The following is an 18,284-nucleotide window of genomic DNA, read 5'->3' on the forward strand; positions in this document are numbered from 1 at the left end:
ACTTCCTAGGGAGCCATATTGTAGCACCATCTATGTGCGATACTGAATTTATTTTTTTTAGGCAATTAGAATTTATTATGAAGGCAACCATTGCCCACCTTCATAAGCCACCATAACTCATGATTTTTTTTTCAGTATAACATCCGATATGCATGTTAAAGCACAAAGAAAACAAGGTTGTTTTTATTTTATTTTTTGTAACAACGGACGAAGGGGATTTGAATCTTGGATGTCTATGTTAAAAACACAAAGAGGTGCCAATTGAATTACAAGACTCTTGGCAAAGAAAACAAAATTGTGGCAACATTTTGATTTGTTTTAACAATCATGCACTCAAAATGTTAGCAAAAGCATAACTTTTAAGGCGAATATAAAAGTTGTAATGAAACAATATTGATGTAATAAATTGAGTTTTTCTAGAACTATAATTTTTGTATTACAACTCTTGTCACAATTTTGATATGACTAACAAGTAAGGGTTGTTTACCACTTTCACATGAATCCTTCTCTTTTTTATCTATTAGGCTACCCTTCATAATTGATACATTAGTCATAACACAAAAGTTATATCGAGGCTTTCTCTAATAAATTGGGATTTCAATATGCTCAAACTCTATGAGTAGTTGTTGAAGAAAAAATAAAAGAATGTTAATTTATTAAGTCGAGAAGTATTGTCGTAATTAAATACCATAGCGACTCTCATCAAGAACATGTTACTGAAACGACATTGTTCTTGTCCTCACCGGTTAACTACCCTTTCCCGCGACCAACCCATTTATTCCCACTCCAACTTTTTTTTTTCTCGAGAAACTGACAGAAAATAAGAAACCCAGACCCAAAAAATTTCCAAAACCATGAGGTCCTTGTATTCTACTCTACCAACTACTACACTTATCCCAAACAGTAATCCTCATACATCACTCTCAGCTACCTCTCCCGTCCTCTACTTCCCTCTCTCACTTCAACCAATTCAGCCTCTTAGGCATTCACTTACTGTTCTAAAATCACGGTCTCATCCAAACCCAATAACCAATGGGTATGAAGATGAAGAAGAAGAAGAAGACCCAGATGGCCAAAATGCTCAAGTTGAAGACTTGAGGGTCCCAGACCATTGGTTGGACCCCTCCAAGGCTTTGGAGGTATTAACTTTTTCCAATTTCTTCATACCCCATTTTCCTCTTCAACTTATAGAATTTGTTTTCAATATCAGTTTACTAGCTTAGTGTGCATTGCTTTTATATTTTTTTCCCCATTTTAATCATCATGGTATTGTAAATCTGTAATGTTGGATTGTTGGGTAGTGACCATAAAAATTTAGGGATATTCATAGAATGATGAAGGGTGGATTTTTTTATTTATTATTAATTGATTATTTAAAAGATTAATAATGTTTTTTAACGGTTAATAATGAAAATTTTATAAGGCTAGACCAACTGTGCTTTATGGTACTAAATGTTGAGCTATTAAGAAGAACATATTCATAAAATTAGTATTGCTGAAACAAGAATGTTAAAATGGACAAGTTGAAATATAAGGAAAGATAATATTCAAAATGAGGAAATCAAGATAAGGGTGGCGCTTATTAATGAAAAGAGGAGGGAGGGTAACTTGAGATGGTTTAGTCATGTTTAGAGTAGAGCAATTAATGCACCAGCTTATTCACTCTCTCTTCCCCCCGCCCCCCCCCCCCCCCCCCCCCCAAAAAGAAAGGAGAGAGATGTCCCGTCCCTTCTTTATGCACATCCATATACATAGCCAAACACAAAGGTGTACAATCCGGTCCAAATCTGTGGTTCTTTAAGTTCATTCACTGTAGGTTCTCTTACTTGCTCTAGTGGCTGGCAAACGCCAACCAAGAGGGGAGAACGAATGGCTCAGGAATCGACTGTTCTAAGCGGACTCGTGAAGCTGCTGCTTGGATTATCGTAGAATAAGATGAGCCATCTTAGGAAATGACTTCACTTAATAGACAGATGCTGCAGCTGCGAGGTAAGGGAGTAACTTGTCTGGTCTTGTGGTGCACTCACTCCCGTTACGAGAATGAAATGACGCCCCAGCTCGACTCGTGACCAAGACTCCTTACAACTTGCACCAATAGCGGCACTGAGCGGCCGAAGATTTCTAAAAAAGGCAACCCAGCTGCCCCTCCCCCCTAGCCGCCTACCTACTCGTGTTCGTAGCTCGATCGGAGGTCAAGAGTGTGGTCCAACGAAAAAACAGAAGTCATCCGTATCAAGTGATGCGTGAATTGCTTAGTAGTACTTCGCCACTACCGTAGCTGGGGGAAATAGCTTAATGGTAGAGCATAGCCTTGCCAAGGCTGAGGTTGAGGGTTCAAGTCCCTCCTTCCGCTCCTGGCTTCGTCGTTTAGTGGTAATGAGTGGAGTAGGCAGCAAGTGGAGTGCATAGTGAGTTGATTCAAGTTTAGGGAACGCAAAATGATAGAGAATGACAAAAATAACATTAACTAAACTAGTAAAAAGGACATGTTAATTAAGGAAGTAACATAGAATATGACTTAGGATAGAATAGAATGGCCAAAAAGAATACATGTGGTAGACCTTGACTAGTATGTTGAGGATCCATAATCAACCCCAAAATTTTGGAACTAAGGCTTGGTTGTGGTGGCAAAAATACTTCCCTTGGGAGTGAAATACCCAATTAGAAATCAGACTTCCTAAGCTAGGCAGCTCTATGTCTTTTGAAGCATGGATCTTTTATGTGTTGCTGTTTGTATTGCCTTGATCAGCTGATTTTATTGCTGTTATAGCTAGACCACAGCTATCAGAGCCATCAATAACCAACAATCATCAAGCTGTGTCCTTGAAATTCTAACAGCCATACACGGTAGTAGGCACTTGAGTTTGAGGTAAAATTTGGTTCTTTGGGAAGGTGGATGGGTTGCTGTTTCAGTAGCACTGCTGTTCAAGGTTTCAAATTGTTTTTAAGAAGAATATTTGATTGATGTATCATATTATCTTTGGATCAACTATGATTCAGTGAGGTTCATTGGAAATTCTTCGTCTTCCACCATTGAGAGAACAGCCCTGTTTGCAGAAAATATAGCTAGGAGGTGCTGCCTTTACTTTTACATAGACAAGGAGATATGGTGTTATTTTTCTGTTTCATCTAATAGTTTTCTATGCAAACCAAAATTTTCCACAATGGGAGCCATTTAAGTATGAAACACACCCAATGTACTCAATGATTTGGCTTGATTGAAACTGATAGAGCTAGATCACCTGTTAGTAGGCAGGCATCTCTCATCATTTGACTACAGTGCTTTACCTCTCAAATTTTATAATTTTGTCCTACAAAATCTCTAGTTGCTAGCTATCTCAGGGACAAAGTGTCCAACATTACTGTCAATTTTGCATCACATGGGATGGAAGAATTATTGTTGTGTTCCACCTCGATCTGGAATTCTTTTGAATGATTTATAATCAATCTTTTAATAGTTCAAATGCTATGAAATGCTTATTTATGGGAAGGAGATTATTGTATTTACTTTTGAGATTTTCATTGTAATTTATTTAAAATGATTATTAACCATTTGAATGCTTATGCACAATTTAGGCTTTAGTGATACTGATTGACATTCCAGCATCTATTTCAGGAATCAGAGTGGCTCAGGATTACCCTGCATAAATGGTTGGATGATGAGTATTGTCCAGAAGAAACCAATGTGGAAATCAGCAAGGTTGCTGCCAATTCATACTACAAATCTTTGCTAGAGAAACAAACAGACCTGGGCGAGATTTTGTTGAAGATGGCTCGAGAGTTACAATCAATCTCATACCAAGAAAGTTTTCATGGGGCATTCTCCTCAGCAAACGCAGCAGTGAACTTAATTGCCCAACGTATAGAACAGGTCTAGTTGTTTAACCAGTTGGGTTCTGAACATAACTAACTTCTGTTTAATTGGAAAAATTATTTGTGCCTTCACTTATGAAGTTGATTTTGTGCCTTCACTTATTTGTGCCTTCACTTATGAAGTTGATTTTGTGCTATTCAATGTTAAGCAGAATTTTCTAATTGCAAACTTTGAGAGTATTGAAGACAGGATAGCTAAAAAGGCCTCCTTCATGTGTGTTATTTGAAAGAATTAAATCCAAAGTGTACATATATAGGGTTAAGTTCATCTATATAATATCTAAGCTAAGACATAGTATTTATTGTTGCTACGCTCCTATTGAGCCACATCAGCATAGCACTTTTGTCTATTTGGTCCATTTCGGTCCATTTGGTCCAATTTGGTCCATTTCAGTGTACTTATTTAAGAACAGAAAAAGATAGATTTGGCCCATTTGGGTTAAAAGACCTATTCTAAATCCAAATTTATTAAAAACTATAGATCTCAAACTAATAAACTATAATAAGATGCAACCGTTTTGTCAAGATTGGTTGGGCATAATAAACTATAATAAGATGCAACCATTTTGTCAAGATTGGTTGGGCATAATCTCTTTATATAGTTTGCTAAAAATACTTATTGATATAATGTATTCAAATAGAGCTACAGATCAATAATCTTTTAAATCCTTTACGAATTGGTAGAGCCAAAAACAATGCTTGGCTGTGTAACTTCCACTCAGCACTATCAAATTAAACTTCCACATGGCGGGAAAATTTGCTATATAGTAACTTTTTAGGAAAATTTTAGGTGAATAGCATGCGTTTGAAGTTATTTAGTTATGTAGACTGTTTTTGGAACTTGAGTTTATCAAACTCGAGTTCCAATGGGTAATCATCTGACGTGGTTTAAAAAAAAAACCACGTGGAACTCGAGCTACAGACCCTTCTTTTTCACTCCTCTTATGAAGCGTCCACCGCTTCTCACTACCAAGTTCCAACAAAAGTTTGAAATTTGAAGCACTAGTTTGAATTTAGTTCGCATTTAGTTTCATTTGTCAAAAAGCAAATGAATAACGCCCAACCTTTTTAAAATTCGAATCACTGACTTTGACTGATAAGAAAACAAAGCGCGCAAAGAAATAGTGTGTTAGTGTTCTGTGAATACAGTGAATTAATTTTTACAGTCTAGAACTCAAGTTTGCTTTCCACGTGGTTTTTTTTTTTTTTTTTTTATTATTATTATTTTTAATTCCACGTCAGACCTATACTAGTTGGACCTTGAGTTTGTTAAACTCGATTTTGAGTTGGAACACGAGTTTACTAAACTCGATTTGCCTACACAACTAAATAACTTTAAATACACGCTATTAACCTAAAATTTTCCTTAAAAGTTACTATTCAGCAAATTTTACTTCCACATGGCCCCTCATTAAAAATGGAGCTTTCTAAAACTAAAATCTGATAAGATAACTTACTATGAGAGTTCAAACATGAAATTCAATACTACTACTTGCAGTTTAAGAGCCCGTTTGGATTGAGGGGGAAGGGAGGGGAAGTGAAGGGGAGTAGAGTAGAGTTGGCTGAAAATAGGCTAATTTTGGACCAATTTTACTCTACTCCACTCTACTCTCCCTCTCTTCTTATCAGTCCAAATGGACCATAAGTTGTCGAAACATATTCCAAAAATGACAGATCAACAATTCTTTCATTTTCTCCAAAAGAATGCCAGAGACACTTCTAGATAGCTTTGACTTTGAAACCGGGATGGTTTCTGAAAAACTCAGACTGAGATGTTGGAGGAAGAGAACAAGGACTTACAAGCTCATATGAAGTGGCAGCTTGTGGTGATGGGTTTTCCAAGTGACTGAACTAAATTGACTCCAAAAAAGCATGTTTCCACCACGGCCATTTTGTTGGGAAGTGGAGTTTCCTTCTCAATTCTCCTTTCATAAACTCTGCATTCCTGTGAGTCTGTGACCTGGCATTGCTATGGGTGACATCTGAAATAGAAAAGTTTCAGCTAATCGATTGTCACAGACTATAGCCACAATATCATAACATTGTCACAGACTATAATTATCCATTACTGCAAACAAATAATTGATTGAATCAATTAAAAGTTAAAACTTCTTATTACTATATTAGGTTTATTTCATGCATTAAAACACACCCTTTCTCTGGATTTGAACCCTTAAGATTTTGACACATCATCAATCATAATTAATACTCCCTCCATCCCAGTTTGTTTGTCCTCTATTCCATTTTAGGATGTCCCAAAATATTGTCTTGTTTCTAAAAATAAAAATTATTAATTTACTAATGTTCCTATTAGACCCCTACTTTATTTACAAAACTATTTGAAAAGAAAACTAACAAATATTTAAAAAGTCAATCTAATTGGGGCACCTTTTTATTTGCCTTATTAAGAATAACTCTTAAAAAAAAAAAAAAAACTGATAAATTTATTTAAGGGTAGTTTTGTAAACTTATACATTTTTATGAGCTAAACAAGATAATAAATGATGTTCCCTAAAAAAGTTTGATTTTTTAAACAAAACAAAAAAATGGGGATGGATGAAGTATTTTAAGAACTAATCACAATTATCATAGCGCACCTTTAGTGCGGTGGTCACTCCACAAGTATAAATGCTTGTGGGGTGTGGGGGGCAAGGGTCGGAGTTTAAGTCTCTAAGAATGAGTTTCACACACATATACACTTAAGATTATGCTAGAGTGAAAATTTTATCTTGTATTAAAAATAAAAAATAAAAAATAAAAGAAAGAAAGAAAGAAGAACTAATCACAATTAACTAGCCATTATTATATGCGTCCAAACCTATGTCAAAGAATGTTCATTGATCGTTGAAATATGATATTGCACGATTTATGATTTATCAATCTAGTACTCTGATATTTATACAAAGATTGCCCTTCTGCTCATTAAAAGTTTGTAATGATTTTAAAATCAAATTCACAATCTTTTAATGGTTCAAAATGATATTTTTAACCATGAGATTGTGAAATGATCATTTTATCCTTTAAATTTGGTATCAATTGTAAAATTGGATGTCTATACATATATATTGGATTAAAAACAAAAACATAGAATTTTATCCAAAACGCTTAAAAATAGAAAAGAGTTGTTTGAGGCTATGGTGTAAGAGCATCTCCACCAGGCTATGGATAGCCAAAATATGGAGAGTGAAACCGGAAATACCACCAAAAGAGTGCTCCAACAAACTCTCTAAAACTCTTTTTTTTTTTTTTTTTTCCTAATGAACAGTAGCTCATCAGGTCTTTTTTAGCTAAGAGTTGTTCATTCTTCAAATCTTTTTTTCTATTATAATAATTAGGTGTTGAATAAAAAAATGTTGGAAAATGCGTAGTTGTTAAAAAAAAGAATAAATAATAAATGAAGAAATAATATTTAAATGAGATAGAGAATGAGATAAAGAGTCTGTTGAAAAGTGTATTTGAAAAAATGGGTAGATAAAGATAAAAGTCACTGTTCATTCTCCAAATAGTATAAAAATTTGTTGATTCTGCTGGAGATGCTCCAATCTAGCAAAACATACACCGTTCTTTTAGACTCATTTGAATTGAGATCTAGGCTATTGCACCATGCAATAGTCTTTTAAGGAATAAAATTGAAAGTTGAAAATTCCCTTTTAATCTCAATCATTAAATTTTTTTACTTTTTATCTCTTCATTTTTTCTTTTTCTTTTTTCCTCATAGGATATAATTAAGTTGCTTCAAAAAGTCATTGCATAACTTTTAGAGATTATATAATTTATATTAAAATAAATAATATAAAATTTTAGTGAATAATGAATTCAGATTGAAATGAGACCCTAATTGCTAGAAAATTTCTCACTGTAGAGCTTTCTTAGGGCATGCCCATAAGAGTATGGACTTATTAGTCATGATCAACTGAACTGATCTTTTCTGCAAATGCATTTGTAACAAGTACGGCGGAGGCATGGATTATAGATATGCTGCTGTGGTGGGCTCTGGTCTTGATCTTTTATAGTTATTATATCATTATCACCATACATATGAATTGAACTTGGTCTATATACATACATTATACAGAGACTGCTCTTTTTGCATGAATGCATGGGGCTGGGGCCACTGATCTTTCCCTGTAATTATTAATTGGATTTTACTCGTGTGTTCGAAGGACACACATTAAACCACCCATTAAGCCACCTATATTTAGAAATATTTTCTTGGGAGCAGGTGACATGGGAGCAGGTGATTTCCTGAAAACCATGGCATGCATGAATGGCCTGTGTGCAGTAACGAGGAGCCATCACTGTCAACAAGGACAACAGATCAGTTCTATCTCTCGCAGAATTTTAAATGTAAAAAACAACAAAAATGTAAACAATGTCGGTGAAAAAATATTTATTTCTAGAATCTAGATAGATTGGTTGAGTGAAAGTAAAACACTTATTTCTTCCCTGATAGGACTTTGTAGTCCTAGGACTAGACATTGCAAAAAAATAGGACTCTTGACTAAACATCTGAGTTTCATCTCATATTGAAATAATTGAATGTCGCGACAATAAAGGTACACATGGAGCTTTCTGGACACTGGGCAGTGGACATGCATGACAATCGTGTTTGTGTTTGTGTTTTTTTTTTTTTTTTTTTAAGGAAAAATTATTTAATTAATAGAGAAAAATTTATATTTATTTATAGTATTTTCAGTAAAAAAAAAATCAATTTTAACAATATAAGCGAATTCCAAACAAATCCACTCTAGACTAAACATCTGAGTTTAATCTCATATTGAAATAATTGAATGTCACGACAATAAAGCTACACATGGAGCTTTCTGGACACTGGACTGTGGACATGCACGACAATCGGTTTTTTTTTTTTTTTTTTTTAGGAAAATTATTTAATTAATAGAGAAAAGTTAACTGATGATTTAGGGTATTAGTTTAAAAAATATTTTTACAAAAAAAAAGTAATTGATTTTTTTTTAGTTTTTATATTTTTCATAAAATTGGTATAAAAGATTTTCCAAAATAATCAATTAACAAATACTTTAATGAAACCTATTAAGTGTTAACGGAACTCATAATTTAAAGTGACAACCATTTTAAAGAGTTAACAATAATTTCAAATGGCAATGGACATTATGACTAAAATAATTGTACTATCAAAATTAATAAAGTAAAATGACAAATTTTAAATTTAGTAAGTTAAAATGATAATTCAATAAATTTATAGGGTATAGTAGGTTTCAATTAGTTTAACTGGTAAAGTCTTCAATGGTTAAATAAGAAATCTGGAGTTCAATCACCGCCTACACCAAAAACCGATTGGTATCTTGGTCTGATATTAAGAGCTATCATCAAGAACAAATGTCATAAGTTAAAACCATCCCAAACAAAATTTATAGGGTATAAATTATATTTTTACCTATATCTTATTAAACAGACTATTCCTGATCAACCATAAAACTAAGTTCCAAAGTGATAGGCACCAATCATTATTGTTGCCACTAGTTTAAAAGTCACTTTTTCGGTACAAATTATTAAATAATATATTTTTTTCACAAGTAGTTTTTTAAAATTAACTTGTTTGGCAACATTAGGCCTTCTAAATCTTAACAATTAATAACTTAGTATAGGATGTTGTCTTAGTTAATGTATATTTTATAGGACCAAACTTATGCATAGATCCTTATGTATAATATATGAGGTTCTTCAATTAAATTTGAATACATTGTTGCATTGAATTTAAGTGTCCTTGAAAAAGATAACACTCTTTGCATGTGTTCTAGTGGTCAGTGGAAGCAAATATTAGTATTTTATTAGAAAAATTAACCTACTACACCTAAAAAATTTGTGCATACAATTTATAATAATGATAATAATAGATAAGATTTTTTTTTTAAGAAATAATTACAACATGCTGCTAACTTCACAACTCAAATCATTTCCTCCTTAAACCCCCAAGTACTTTGTACATAGGGAAGTACCAATTCAACTACAAAACCTTTGACATAATAATATATAAAATAAGTGTCATACATTAAAAAGAAAATGATGTATCATAGAATGAGCTTATCAATTAAATAAAAATGAAATAACCTACCAGTCAACAATGCTCCTCATAATCATATCTTTTCATTATTGCACACCTTATAAAAGGGGCCGGAGACACATTATAAATGTTGTAGATTTGTTTGTAGATTGCAGTTTGATCGTTGATGAGAAGACATCGTTGTCATGCTTGCACACCTTACACGTGAACTATATAGGTTAATAATTGCATTGGCTGGTGCATGGAATCTTATGATTTGTATCGGCCGGAAATTAATAATTTATTAATTTAGTGTGACATAAGTACATAACAGGATAGCCACAATAAATAAATAAATAACGTTTATTTTAAAAATTATATGTAAGTGGCTAATAATATCGTAAATCCACAAGTTAAAAGAAAAGATAATAGAACTTTCTGAAATTTTATTGATAAAAATAACAGGATTTCCAATGTTGCTACAACATCCATCTTACACATGAAAACTTTAGATAATACTGTTAACTCCCTGAAATTTTGATTTATACCGTAACTACTAAAGACTGAAATTATTAAGGAAATTGTCCAATTAGCAACTCCTGCTGCCTATTCCATTGTCCCACACTCCCACCCTAAATGTGACAATTGGGCACATTGCATCACATTAGATATCATAGGCTCATTATTGTAATTTAAAAATGTAGCCTAAAAACTAAATTTGGTAGTATATATGCAGATGATAGTTGTAACTCTTGAAGTAGCAATTCCATGGGCGTAACCCTTGTTACGAGTGAACCACGTGATATTTGGAAATTACATGTGCAGTTGATTGAGTATCTCTTCTTTTTCTTTTGATAGAGAAAGACTAGGGGCATAATTTTTGTGCCACAAATTTAATGTAATCAATTGTAAATAGAGGAAAAATAATGGATTCATGTGAAAGTGATGATTCAACATTCACAATTGACCATTTCATCAATTTATAACAAATATTGTGGTAATGTGTGTGATCGTAAAAGAACTCCAATTGATGTTCCATCTCCTAAATCTCAATTAGCTAGATTACCTATTCTTTAATATTTCGATTCCCACCTACAAACCTTGTTTGTACACAAGAACAAACGGGCAGAGCCAAAAAATTTTGTTTAGGGGGGGATACAAATACACAAACACATCCATCTATACACATACATAGAAATTAATATCTTTCATAATGAAATCCTTAAAATTAAATTTTTCATAGAATTAAATTAATCTTTCACCATCTTCCGTAGTGAAATCCTTACAAATTTCATTTTCAATATAAATTACCAAATTGTCTACCATTGTGAGTAAAAACATTTCAATTGAATTAATGAAGTATTTCAAAGACATAAATGATCCAAAACTTTAAGAAATACGAGAACATATTTTACCATAAAAAATGAATTTGAGAAATAATACGTTCTTAATAACTACTAGACAAATTGTAAAATTTTTTCAAGAACATTACTGGACCAACTCAAATATTTGGGAGGACCAAGTCTCATTTTTGAGGGCTAATTATTAAAATATTAAATATTTCTATATAGTAAAAAGGAATAATTTTCAAAAAATTTGGGGGCCATCGCCCCCACCATAACATGTAGCTCCGCCCCTGTGTCTGGCCATACACAACAAAGAATTAATTAAAAGGCCGTAAAAATGCGTCCTTTCATATCTTTGTGAATATATGCTTCAATATGGTTCGATAGAATAAGGATCAGTGCATTAGCTAGATACAAAAATAAAGCGATCGAGTACAATATGAGACCAAAATACAGCATATATAGGAATAGGAATGAATAATAGGGGCAGGGTTGTACTTTCCTAATTTGCTCCATGCACATGCATGTGCATTATGGGAGATGAGCCAGCAGGTCCATGTGGTGCTCTCTTTGTCATTCTATATTACCTGACACTCTGCAATTATTACATGGCCATGGGACTTATTGTTTTATAGGTCCCACTGCTCATCCATTCAGCCCCAAGTGCCCAAATTGAATGGTCTAAGATTGTTCCATGATTTCAAAATCAAATTTGCAATTGTGAATATATAGAATAATATATACATCATATATTTCTTTCCATTACAAATCCTGATTTTATATTTATATCTATTTTTGTCTCATTACAAATCCTATTAATAGTTTACCAAAAATTCATTTTTTTTAAAAAATATGATATATATTTAATTAAATTAGATAAATTGTAGAAAGTAACTTACATAATTTAATTACGATTTATTTAGAAAAGATAAAAAAAAAATTAATAAGAATTTGTTTAGTGTTGAGTGGAATCTAATTAATTATCTAAAGTAAAATAATTTTGCTTTATTTGTAACTCTAAAACCAAATTAAAATATATATAAATTAGAATGGTGATGTGAAAAATTGTCGATTTTCAACTGTTTATGTGACAACTTTAAAAAAAGAAGAGGAAATTACACTTTGCTTACCTATAGTTTAAAAATTGGCACTTTACCTACATGAGGTTAGCTCAGTTTTTCTTCTGTTACCCACCTTTGTTAAAAACAATGATAAGTTTGTGTTTTTATTATCATTTTATGTCTCTCTCTTCAAAACATAAAAAAATAAAAAATCAAGGGAAAAGAAGATCTAAAAGTTAGGTTTTGTAAAAATTAAAACCTAACTTTTACATCTTCTTTTCATGTATCAATTTTTAGATCTTCTATTTCAAGTTTTCAACACATTCCTCTCTTTCTATATAACACACATAAACAAAGCCTATGTTGTGCTGTTAGTATGTACTAATTTCATCTCCTCCATTGTGTGAACTTATTTGATGATACCGAAAAATCAACAGTTAGTCACACGGTCCTCACGTGCTCAAAACAACTCCTGCACAACACAAAAAAAGAAGACTTAGCAGAGAGCACCGGTGTGGTGCTAGCCAAATACCCTCTGAAGGTCAAGTTAGAACTTTTCACAACTCTAGAGTGCCAAAACTGGGGTGAATTATGCGTCCCTTGTTCTGCGATGGTCTTTGGTTTTTATAATAGTAGAGGGTTGACATATTTTCCTTGACTTAGAAGTCTTTTCCTTATAAGAGTCTCCATGAGCATATTTTGCAGAGCCCTTTCTTTGTAGGAGTCCTCTTGATTAGCACTAAACGTGAAGTGCAAGATATTTCCTTATATATGCAAACGTGGAGACCAAGCAAGGCTCAAGGTCGTCAGCTTCGACTACTCCTTTTTAGCTTCATTGGTGTCAGCTACCCATCTTCGTTGCCTAAGGTCCTTCCGTCGGCTATGAGGTGCGCTTCGTAGACTCTTTAACGTCGTCACTTGCCAATGGATCCCGATGGGTTTATTTGGAGTGTCATTTTGTACTTTCACAAGGGTGAGTATTACTACTACAGTTTTACCCTCATCAGCTTTCTTGGGCCTTCAGTTTTCTTGCGACCTCCTTCCCATCTGGTAGGACGTCATTTTTCAAGTAGGAGACTAATGGTGTGGTCCAGTCATCTACAGAACCTATCTCCTGCACATCGATGGAATCTATTAGTGGAGCAAGCTGAACAAAAGTACATTATCAAGGGCGATCATATGTTCCGCTGAAGCAGCTTTGGCAAGGCAGTCGGCTTGCTCATTCTCTCCTCTAGGGATTTGGATGATCTTGGCCTGTAGGTCGTCTACCCTTCTCCTTACTTGCTCCAAGTACTTCTTCATCCTTTCGCCCTTGCATTCATAATCCCCGTTCACTTGGTTGGTGACGACCTGAGAGTCATAATAAAGAACCACAGTTGCGGCCCCTGCCGCTTTGGCGAGATCAAGTCCCGCCACCAGAGCTTCGTACTCTACTTCATTTTTGGTGGTAGGGAAGTCGAGGCAGACAATACATTCAATCTTGTCTCCTTCAGGTGAAAGAAGCATGATACCTACTCCATCGGCCTGCCTGTTAGACGACCCGTCTGTATGAATACTCCACTGAAGATACTCATCTACCCCCTTGTCTTCCCCGTTGGTGAACTTTGCTATGAAGTCAGCGATGACCTATCCCTTGATGGCAGTGCGTGGGCGGTACTGGATGTCAAACTCACTCAGCTTTATCGCCCATAGTGCCAATCGACCAGCAGCTTCCGGGTTGCTCATTGCCCGTCGTAAGGGCTTGTCGGTTAGGATGATCACTGCGTGGGCTTGAAAGTATGGTTTGAGTTTTCGGGCCGTCGTAACTAAGGCGAAGGTGAGCTTTTCCATGGGTGGGTACCTTCCCTCTACACCACGAAGTGCTTAGCTGGCATAGTACACGGGCTTTTGAACCTTGTCTTCTTCCCTAATTAGGGCTGGGCTGACGGTTGTTGGGGAGACATCCAAAAAGAGGAAAAGTTCTTCTCCAAGTTGTAAGGGACTCAGTAGCAGTGGGGAAGAGAGGTAGGCTTTTAGATCCTCGAATGCCTGCTGACACTTGATCGTCCATTCAAAAGACTTTTTCAGCGTGCAGAAGAAAGGTAGACACTTATCCGTTGCTCTCGACATGAATCTGTTCAACGCTGCTACTTTGCCGTTGAGGCTTTGCACTTCTTTTATGTTCCTTGGGGGCGTCATTTCTACTATGGCTCGAATCTTGTCAGGGTTGGCTTTAATACCCCTTTGAGACACCATGAATCCTACGAACTTTCCTGCCATTACCCCGAAGACACACTTACTTGGGTTGAGTTTCATGTTGTAGGAGCGATGGATGTCGAACATTTCCTTGAGATCCTCCAAATGGTCATTCTCCCTTTGGCTTTTTACCAGTATGTCGTCAACGTAGACTTAGACATTCCTCCCAATCTGGTTCGCGAACATCTTGTTCATGAGCCTTTAATACGTCGCGCCTGCATTCTTGAGGCCAAATGGCATCATTTTGTAGCAAAAGAGGCCTTGGCTAGTAACAAAAGAAGTCTTCTCCTAGTCCGCCTCATCTATCCGAATCTGATTATAACCCAAAAAGGCGTCCATGAAGCTTAGTAGTTGGTGCTGAACTGTAGAGTCTACTAGTACGTCGACTCGAGGGAGAAGGTAACTATCCTTGGGGCATGCTTTGTTCAGCTCTATGAAGTCTACGCACGTTCTCCATTTTCCGTTGGCTTTCTTGACCATTACAACGTTTGCCAACCAGTTAGTGTAGTATACTTCTCTGATAAAGTCTGCCTCTTTCAATTTTCCAACTTCTTCTGCTATTGCTCGGTCCCGTTCTGGGGTGAACACCCGCTTCTTCTGATGGATTGGTGGAAAAGAAGGCGATACATTCAGCTTGTGTACCATGACCAAGGGGTCGATTCCTGGCATGTCTTCATGGCTCCAAGTGAATACGTCTTGGTTCATTCTGAGAAAAGTTGAGAGCTCTTAGTGAACCATCGCGCTGGCGAGGGTACCGATCCTTGTGGTTCGATCTAGTCTGGAGTCATTGAGGGTATCTCCTCGAGTCTTTCTACCAGTTCTGCCATCGTCCTCTGCTCTTCTATGTTCATGGTCTGTAAATGGTCATCCATCTCTAACATCACGATATAACATTGGGGCATTGCTACCTTCCGGCCCCTTTTGGTCCCTTCTCTCAGCGCTAGTACCTTCTTGGTCTTCCTTTTGGGTACCCATCGCTGCATTCTTCTGCCGTAGCTGTTCCTCTAGGTCTTGATTCTGTTTGGTGAGACGTTCCATTGCAGCTATGAGGGTTTGGACCTACCTCTCCAGGGCAATGGGTCATGGCTCGTCTTCCTGAACGTTGTTGGTGGTCGCTATCGAGCGAGTAAGTATCATGCAACTCTTTGTCCAAGAAGCGATAATATGGCTTACAAGTCGCTAAGAGTTCCCACAGACGGCGCCAATTGATGATGCTGAAAAATCAATAGTAAGTCACACGATCCTCACGTGCTCGAAACAACATCTACACAACACAAAAAGAGAAGACTTAGCAGAGAGCACCGGTGTGGTGCCAGCCAAATACCCTCCGAAGGTCAAGTTAGAACTTCTCACAATTCTAGAGTGCTAGAGCTGGGGTGAATTATGTGTCCCTTGTTCTGCGAGGGTCTTGGGTTTTTATAGTAGTAGAGGGTTAACATCTTTTCCTTGAGTTAGAAGTCTTTTCCTTATAAGAGTCTCCATGAGCGTATTTTGCGGAGCCCTTTCTTTGTAAGAGTCCTCTTGATTAGCACTAAACGTGAAGTGCAAGATATTTCCTTATATATGCAAATGTGGAGACCAAGCAAGTCTCAGGGTCATCAACTTCGGCTACTCCCTTCAGCTTCATTGGTGTCAGCTACCCATCTTCGTTGCCTAAGGTCCTTCCGTCGGCTATAAGGTGCGCTTCGTAGACTCTTTAACGTCGTCACTTGCCAATGGATCCCAACGGGTTTATTTGGAGTGTCATTTTGTACTTTCACAAGGGTGAGTATTACTACTACAGTTTTACCCTCATCATTATTCATTATTAAATTTCTATTGATGTTGATGGAAGTAGAAATTGTCTTGTTAAGCTGGGAACTGGGATGAGCATAATGATCTCAAAGAGAAATCCGTCCTTGGTTACTATGTTTGCTTTACTTTCGTGTGGATATGTCTTCAGTTCTTACCAAGAGGTTAGATTGGTTAGAAGGATTCAATGTTTATTAGAGCTTCTTCACGTCCCTTGTGTTTGTGTAAGTTGAATCAGTCACTTATGTTTTCCTTCAGGTTAAGTCTGTAGAGTTGCACACATTGAACCGGCCAAGATTCACTGTGGCAGTTGATTCATTCTTTACGACAGGTTTCTAACTCACCATAAGTGGTCTACTTTAGAGGCAGAATTTTTCCTCCTATTTTCTTTTTAATTATATCTGATGGTCTCTTCATGCTATTCTAAATGAAGCAGATCAGTCGAAGTATATTTTTACACACAGATGGCTTTGTCTATGTGTGTGTTCTATAGAAAGAGAGGAATGTGTTAAAATAAAAGATCTCAAAGTATGTAAAAGTTAAGTTTTAATTTTTACAAAACCTAGCTTTTGGATCTTCTTTTTCCTTGAATTTTTAGTTTTTTATGTTTCAAGAAAAAAAAGACATAAAAAGATAACAAAAATACAAATTTATCTCTATTTTTAACAGAGATTGGTAATGAGAGACAAAGAGAATTAACCTCAAGTAGATAAAATGCCAATTTTTAAATCACAAATAGGCAAAATATTTTTCTGGCAAACTACATATGGGCAAAGTGTAATTTCTTCTTCAAAGAAATCAACAAAAGTAATAAAATAAAATAAAAAATAAAAACGTTTTTGTTTTGTTATTATATAGGTTATAAATGCATAAATAATTATATAGGTTGCAGTTACTTTATGAGCCTGCCATATTAATTAGGGTTTACTTAAGCCTTAAAGGCTTCAACCAACATTCAACCAAGCCAAGCAGTAAGCATTAAACACTGATTGATTGGAGATGGTATTGTGTGTTTCTGTTGCATGCTTCTTCACCCCCACATCATGGGGTCCACCCTCATGTGAGGGTGAAGAAGCATGCAATGGAAACACACAGAAGTTTCTCGATTGATAGGGGTGGCACAAATTCAAGCCAAATCATTTTCAACATTGGCACAAGTTTATTTGTGTTCCTAGCTTTTCAAGTAACATTGTATCAGTAGGTTCTAGTTAGCTCAATCGATAAAGTCTTTGATGATTGAATAAGATATCTAGAGTTCAATTCCTGCCTACGCCAAAAATTTATTGGTGTCTTTGTTTGATGATAAAAAACTATCATCAGAAATAGACACTATAGGTTGAAAACTCTCTTAAAAAAAAACATTATTGTATTAGACTATACTCAAATAGGATCACGAATTAAATATTTTAAACTATATTGTAAAGGTTATAGTATTGACTTCAAGAGATATATATATATATATATATATTTCATTGAGAGGAAGAACAAAGAGCCACAAGCCTACAAGAAGACAATCCCATCTTTCTCGGTATCATCATGAACCCACTTTGTGCAATGTGTACATGGTCCCATTTCTACTCACCTAACAAATTGTATGGCTCTTAAAGGATCCACTGCATCCAAAGGGGTCAGAGAATCACTGAATTGTGAGAAGGACAAAACTTATCCTGTTATAATTCTCATTTTCCATAGAAATGCCAATTGATGTTAACACATAACAGAGCACGGGTTATATTGTCGTTTCAGAAAAAAATTACCCACTGGTAAAATTGAATAAAAAGTAGGTGTAGTACTATTAAAGTATGCAAATCAAAATCATATCATGGTCCTACCAGTTATATTATCACACTTACCTGTCCCGAAATTATTGGATTGTGATGAAATAATAGAGGTTGGCAAAGAGAAATGAGGATATTCAATTGTCATTTTATGTCTCTCTGGCACGTTGAAGGGGGT

At 35.4% G+C, this 18,284-nt stretch overlaps 1 protein-coding gene across 2 annotated transcripts; it reads left to right on the forward strand.

Moving 5' to 3' along the window:
* The first annotated feature begins 693 nt into the window (after positions 1-693).
* On the forward strand, positions 694-3,971 carry LOC126709760 (uncharacterized). 2 transcript variants are annotated; one of them, XM_050410095.1, is made up of 2 exons: positions 694-1,139; positions 3,605-3,971. In XM_050410095.1, the coding sequence occupies exons 1-2, from the start codon at positions 855-857 to the stop codon at positions 3,875-3,877; spliced, it is 558 nt and encodes a 185-aa protein (XP_050266052.1). In that variant the 5' UTR covers positions 694-854; the 3' UTR covers positions 3,878-3,971. The 2 variants fall into 2 exon arrangements, with proteins under 2 accessions (XP_050266052.1, XP_050266053.1); XM_050410096.1 differs by having other exon boundaries at positions 708-1,139; positions 3,617-3,971.
* The last annotated feature ends 14,313 nt before the right edge of the window (positions 3,972-18,284 follow it).

The sequence above is a fragment of the Quercus robur genome, chromosome 12 (genome assembly GCF_932294415.1).
Source record: "Quercus robur chromosome 12, dhQueRobu3.1, whole genome shotgun sequence".
Lineage (NCBI taxonomy): Eukaryota > Viridiplantae > Streptophyta > Magnoliopsida > Fagales > Fagaceae > Quercus > Quercus robur.

What these genes read in the sequence shown, in the direction of transcription:
- LOC126709760 (XM_050410095.1), top strand. Translation starts at nt 855, where the DNA reads ATGAGGTCCTTGTATTCTACTCTACCAACTACTACACTTATCCCAAAC. An exon ending in ACCCCTCCAAGGCTTTGGAG is followed by an intron (nt 1,140 to 3,604) that starts GTATTAACTTTT and finishes TTGACATTCCAG; the next exon opens with CATCTATTTCAGGAATCAGA.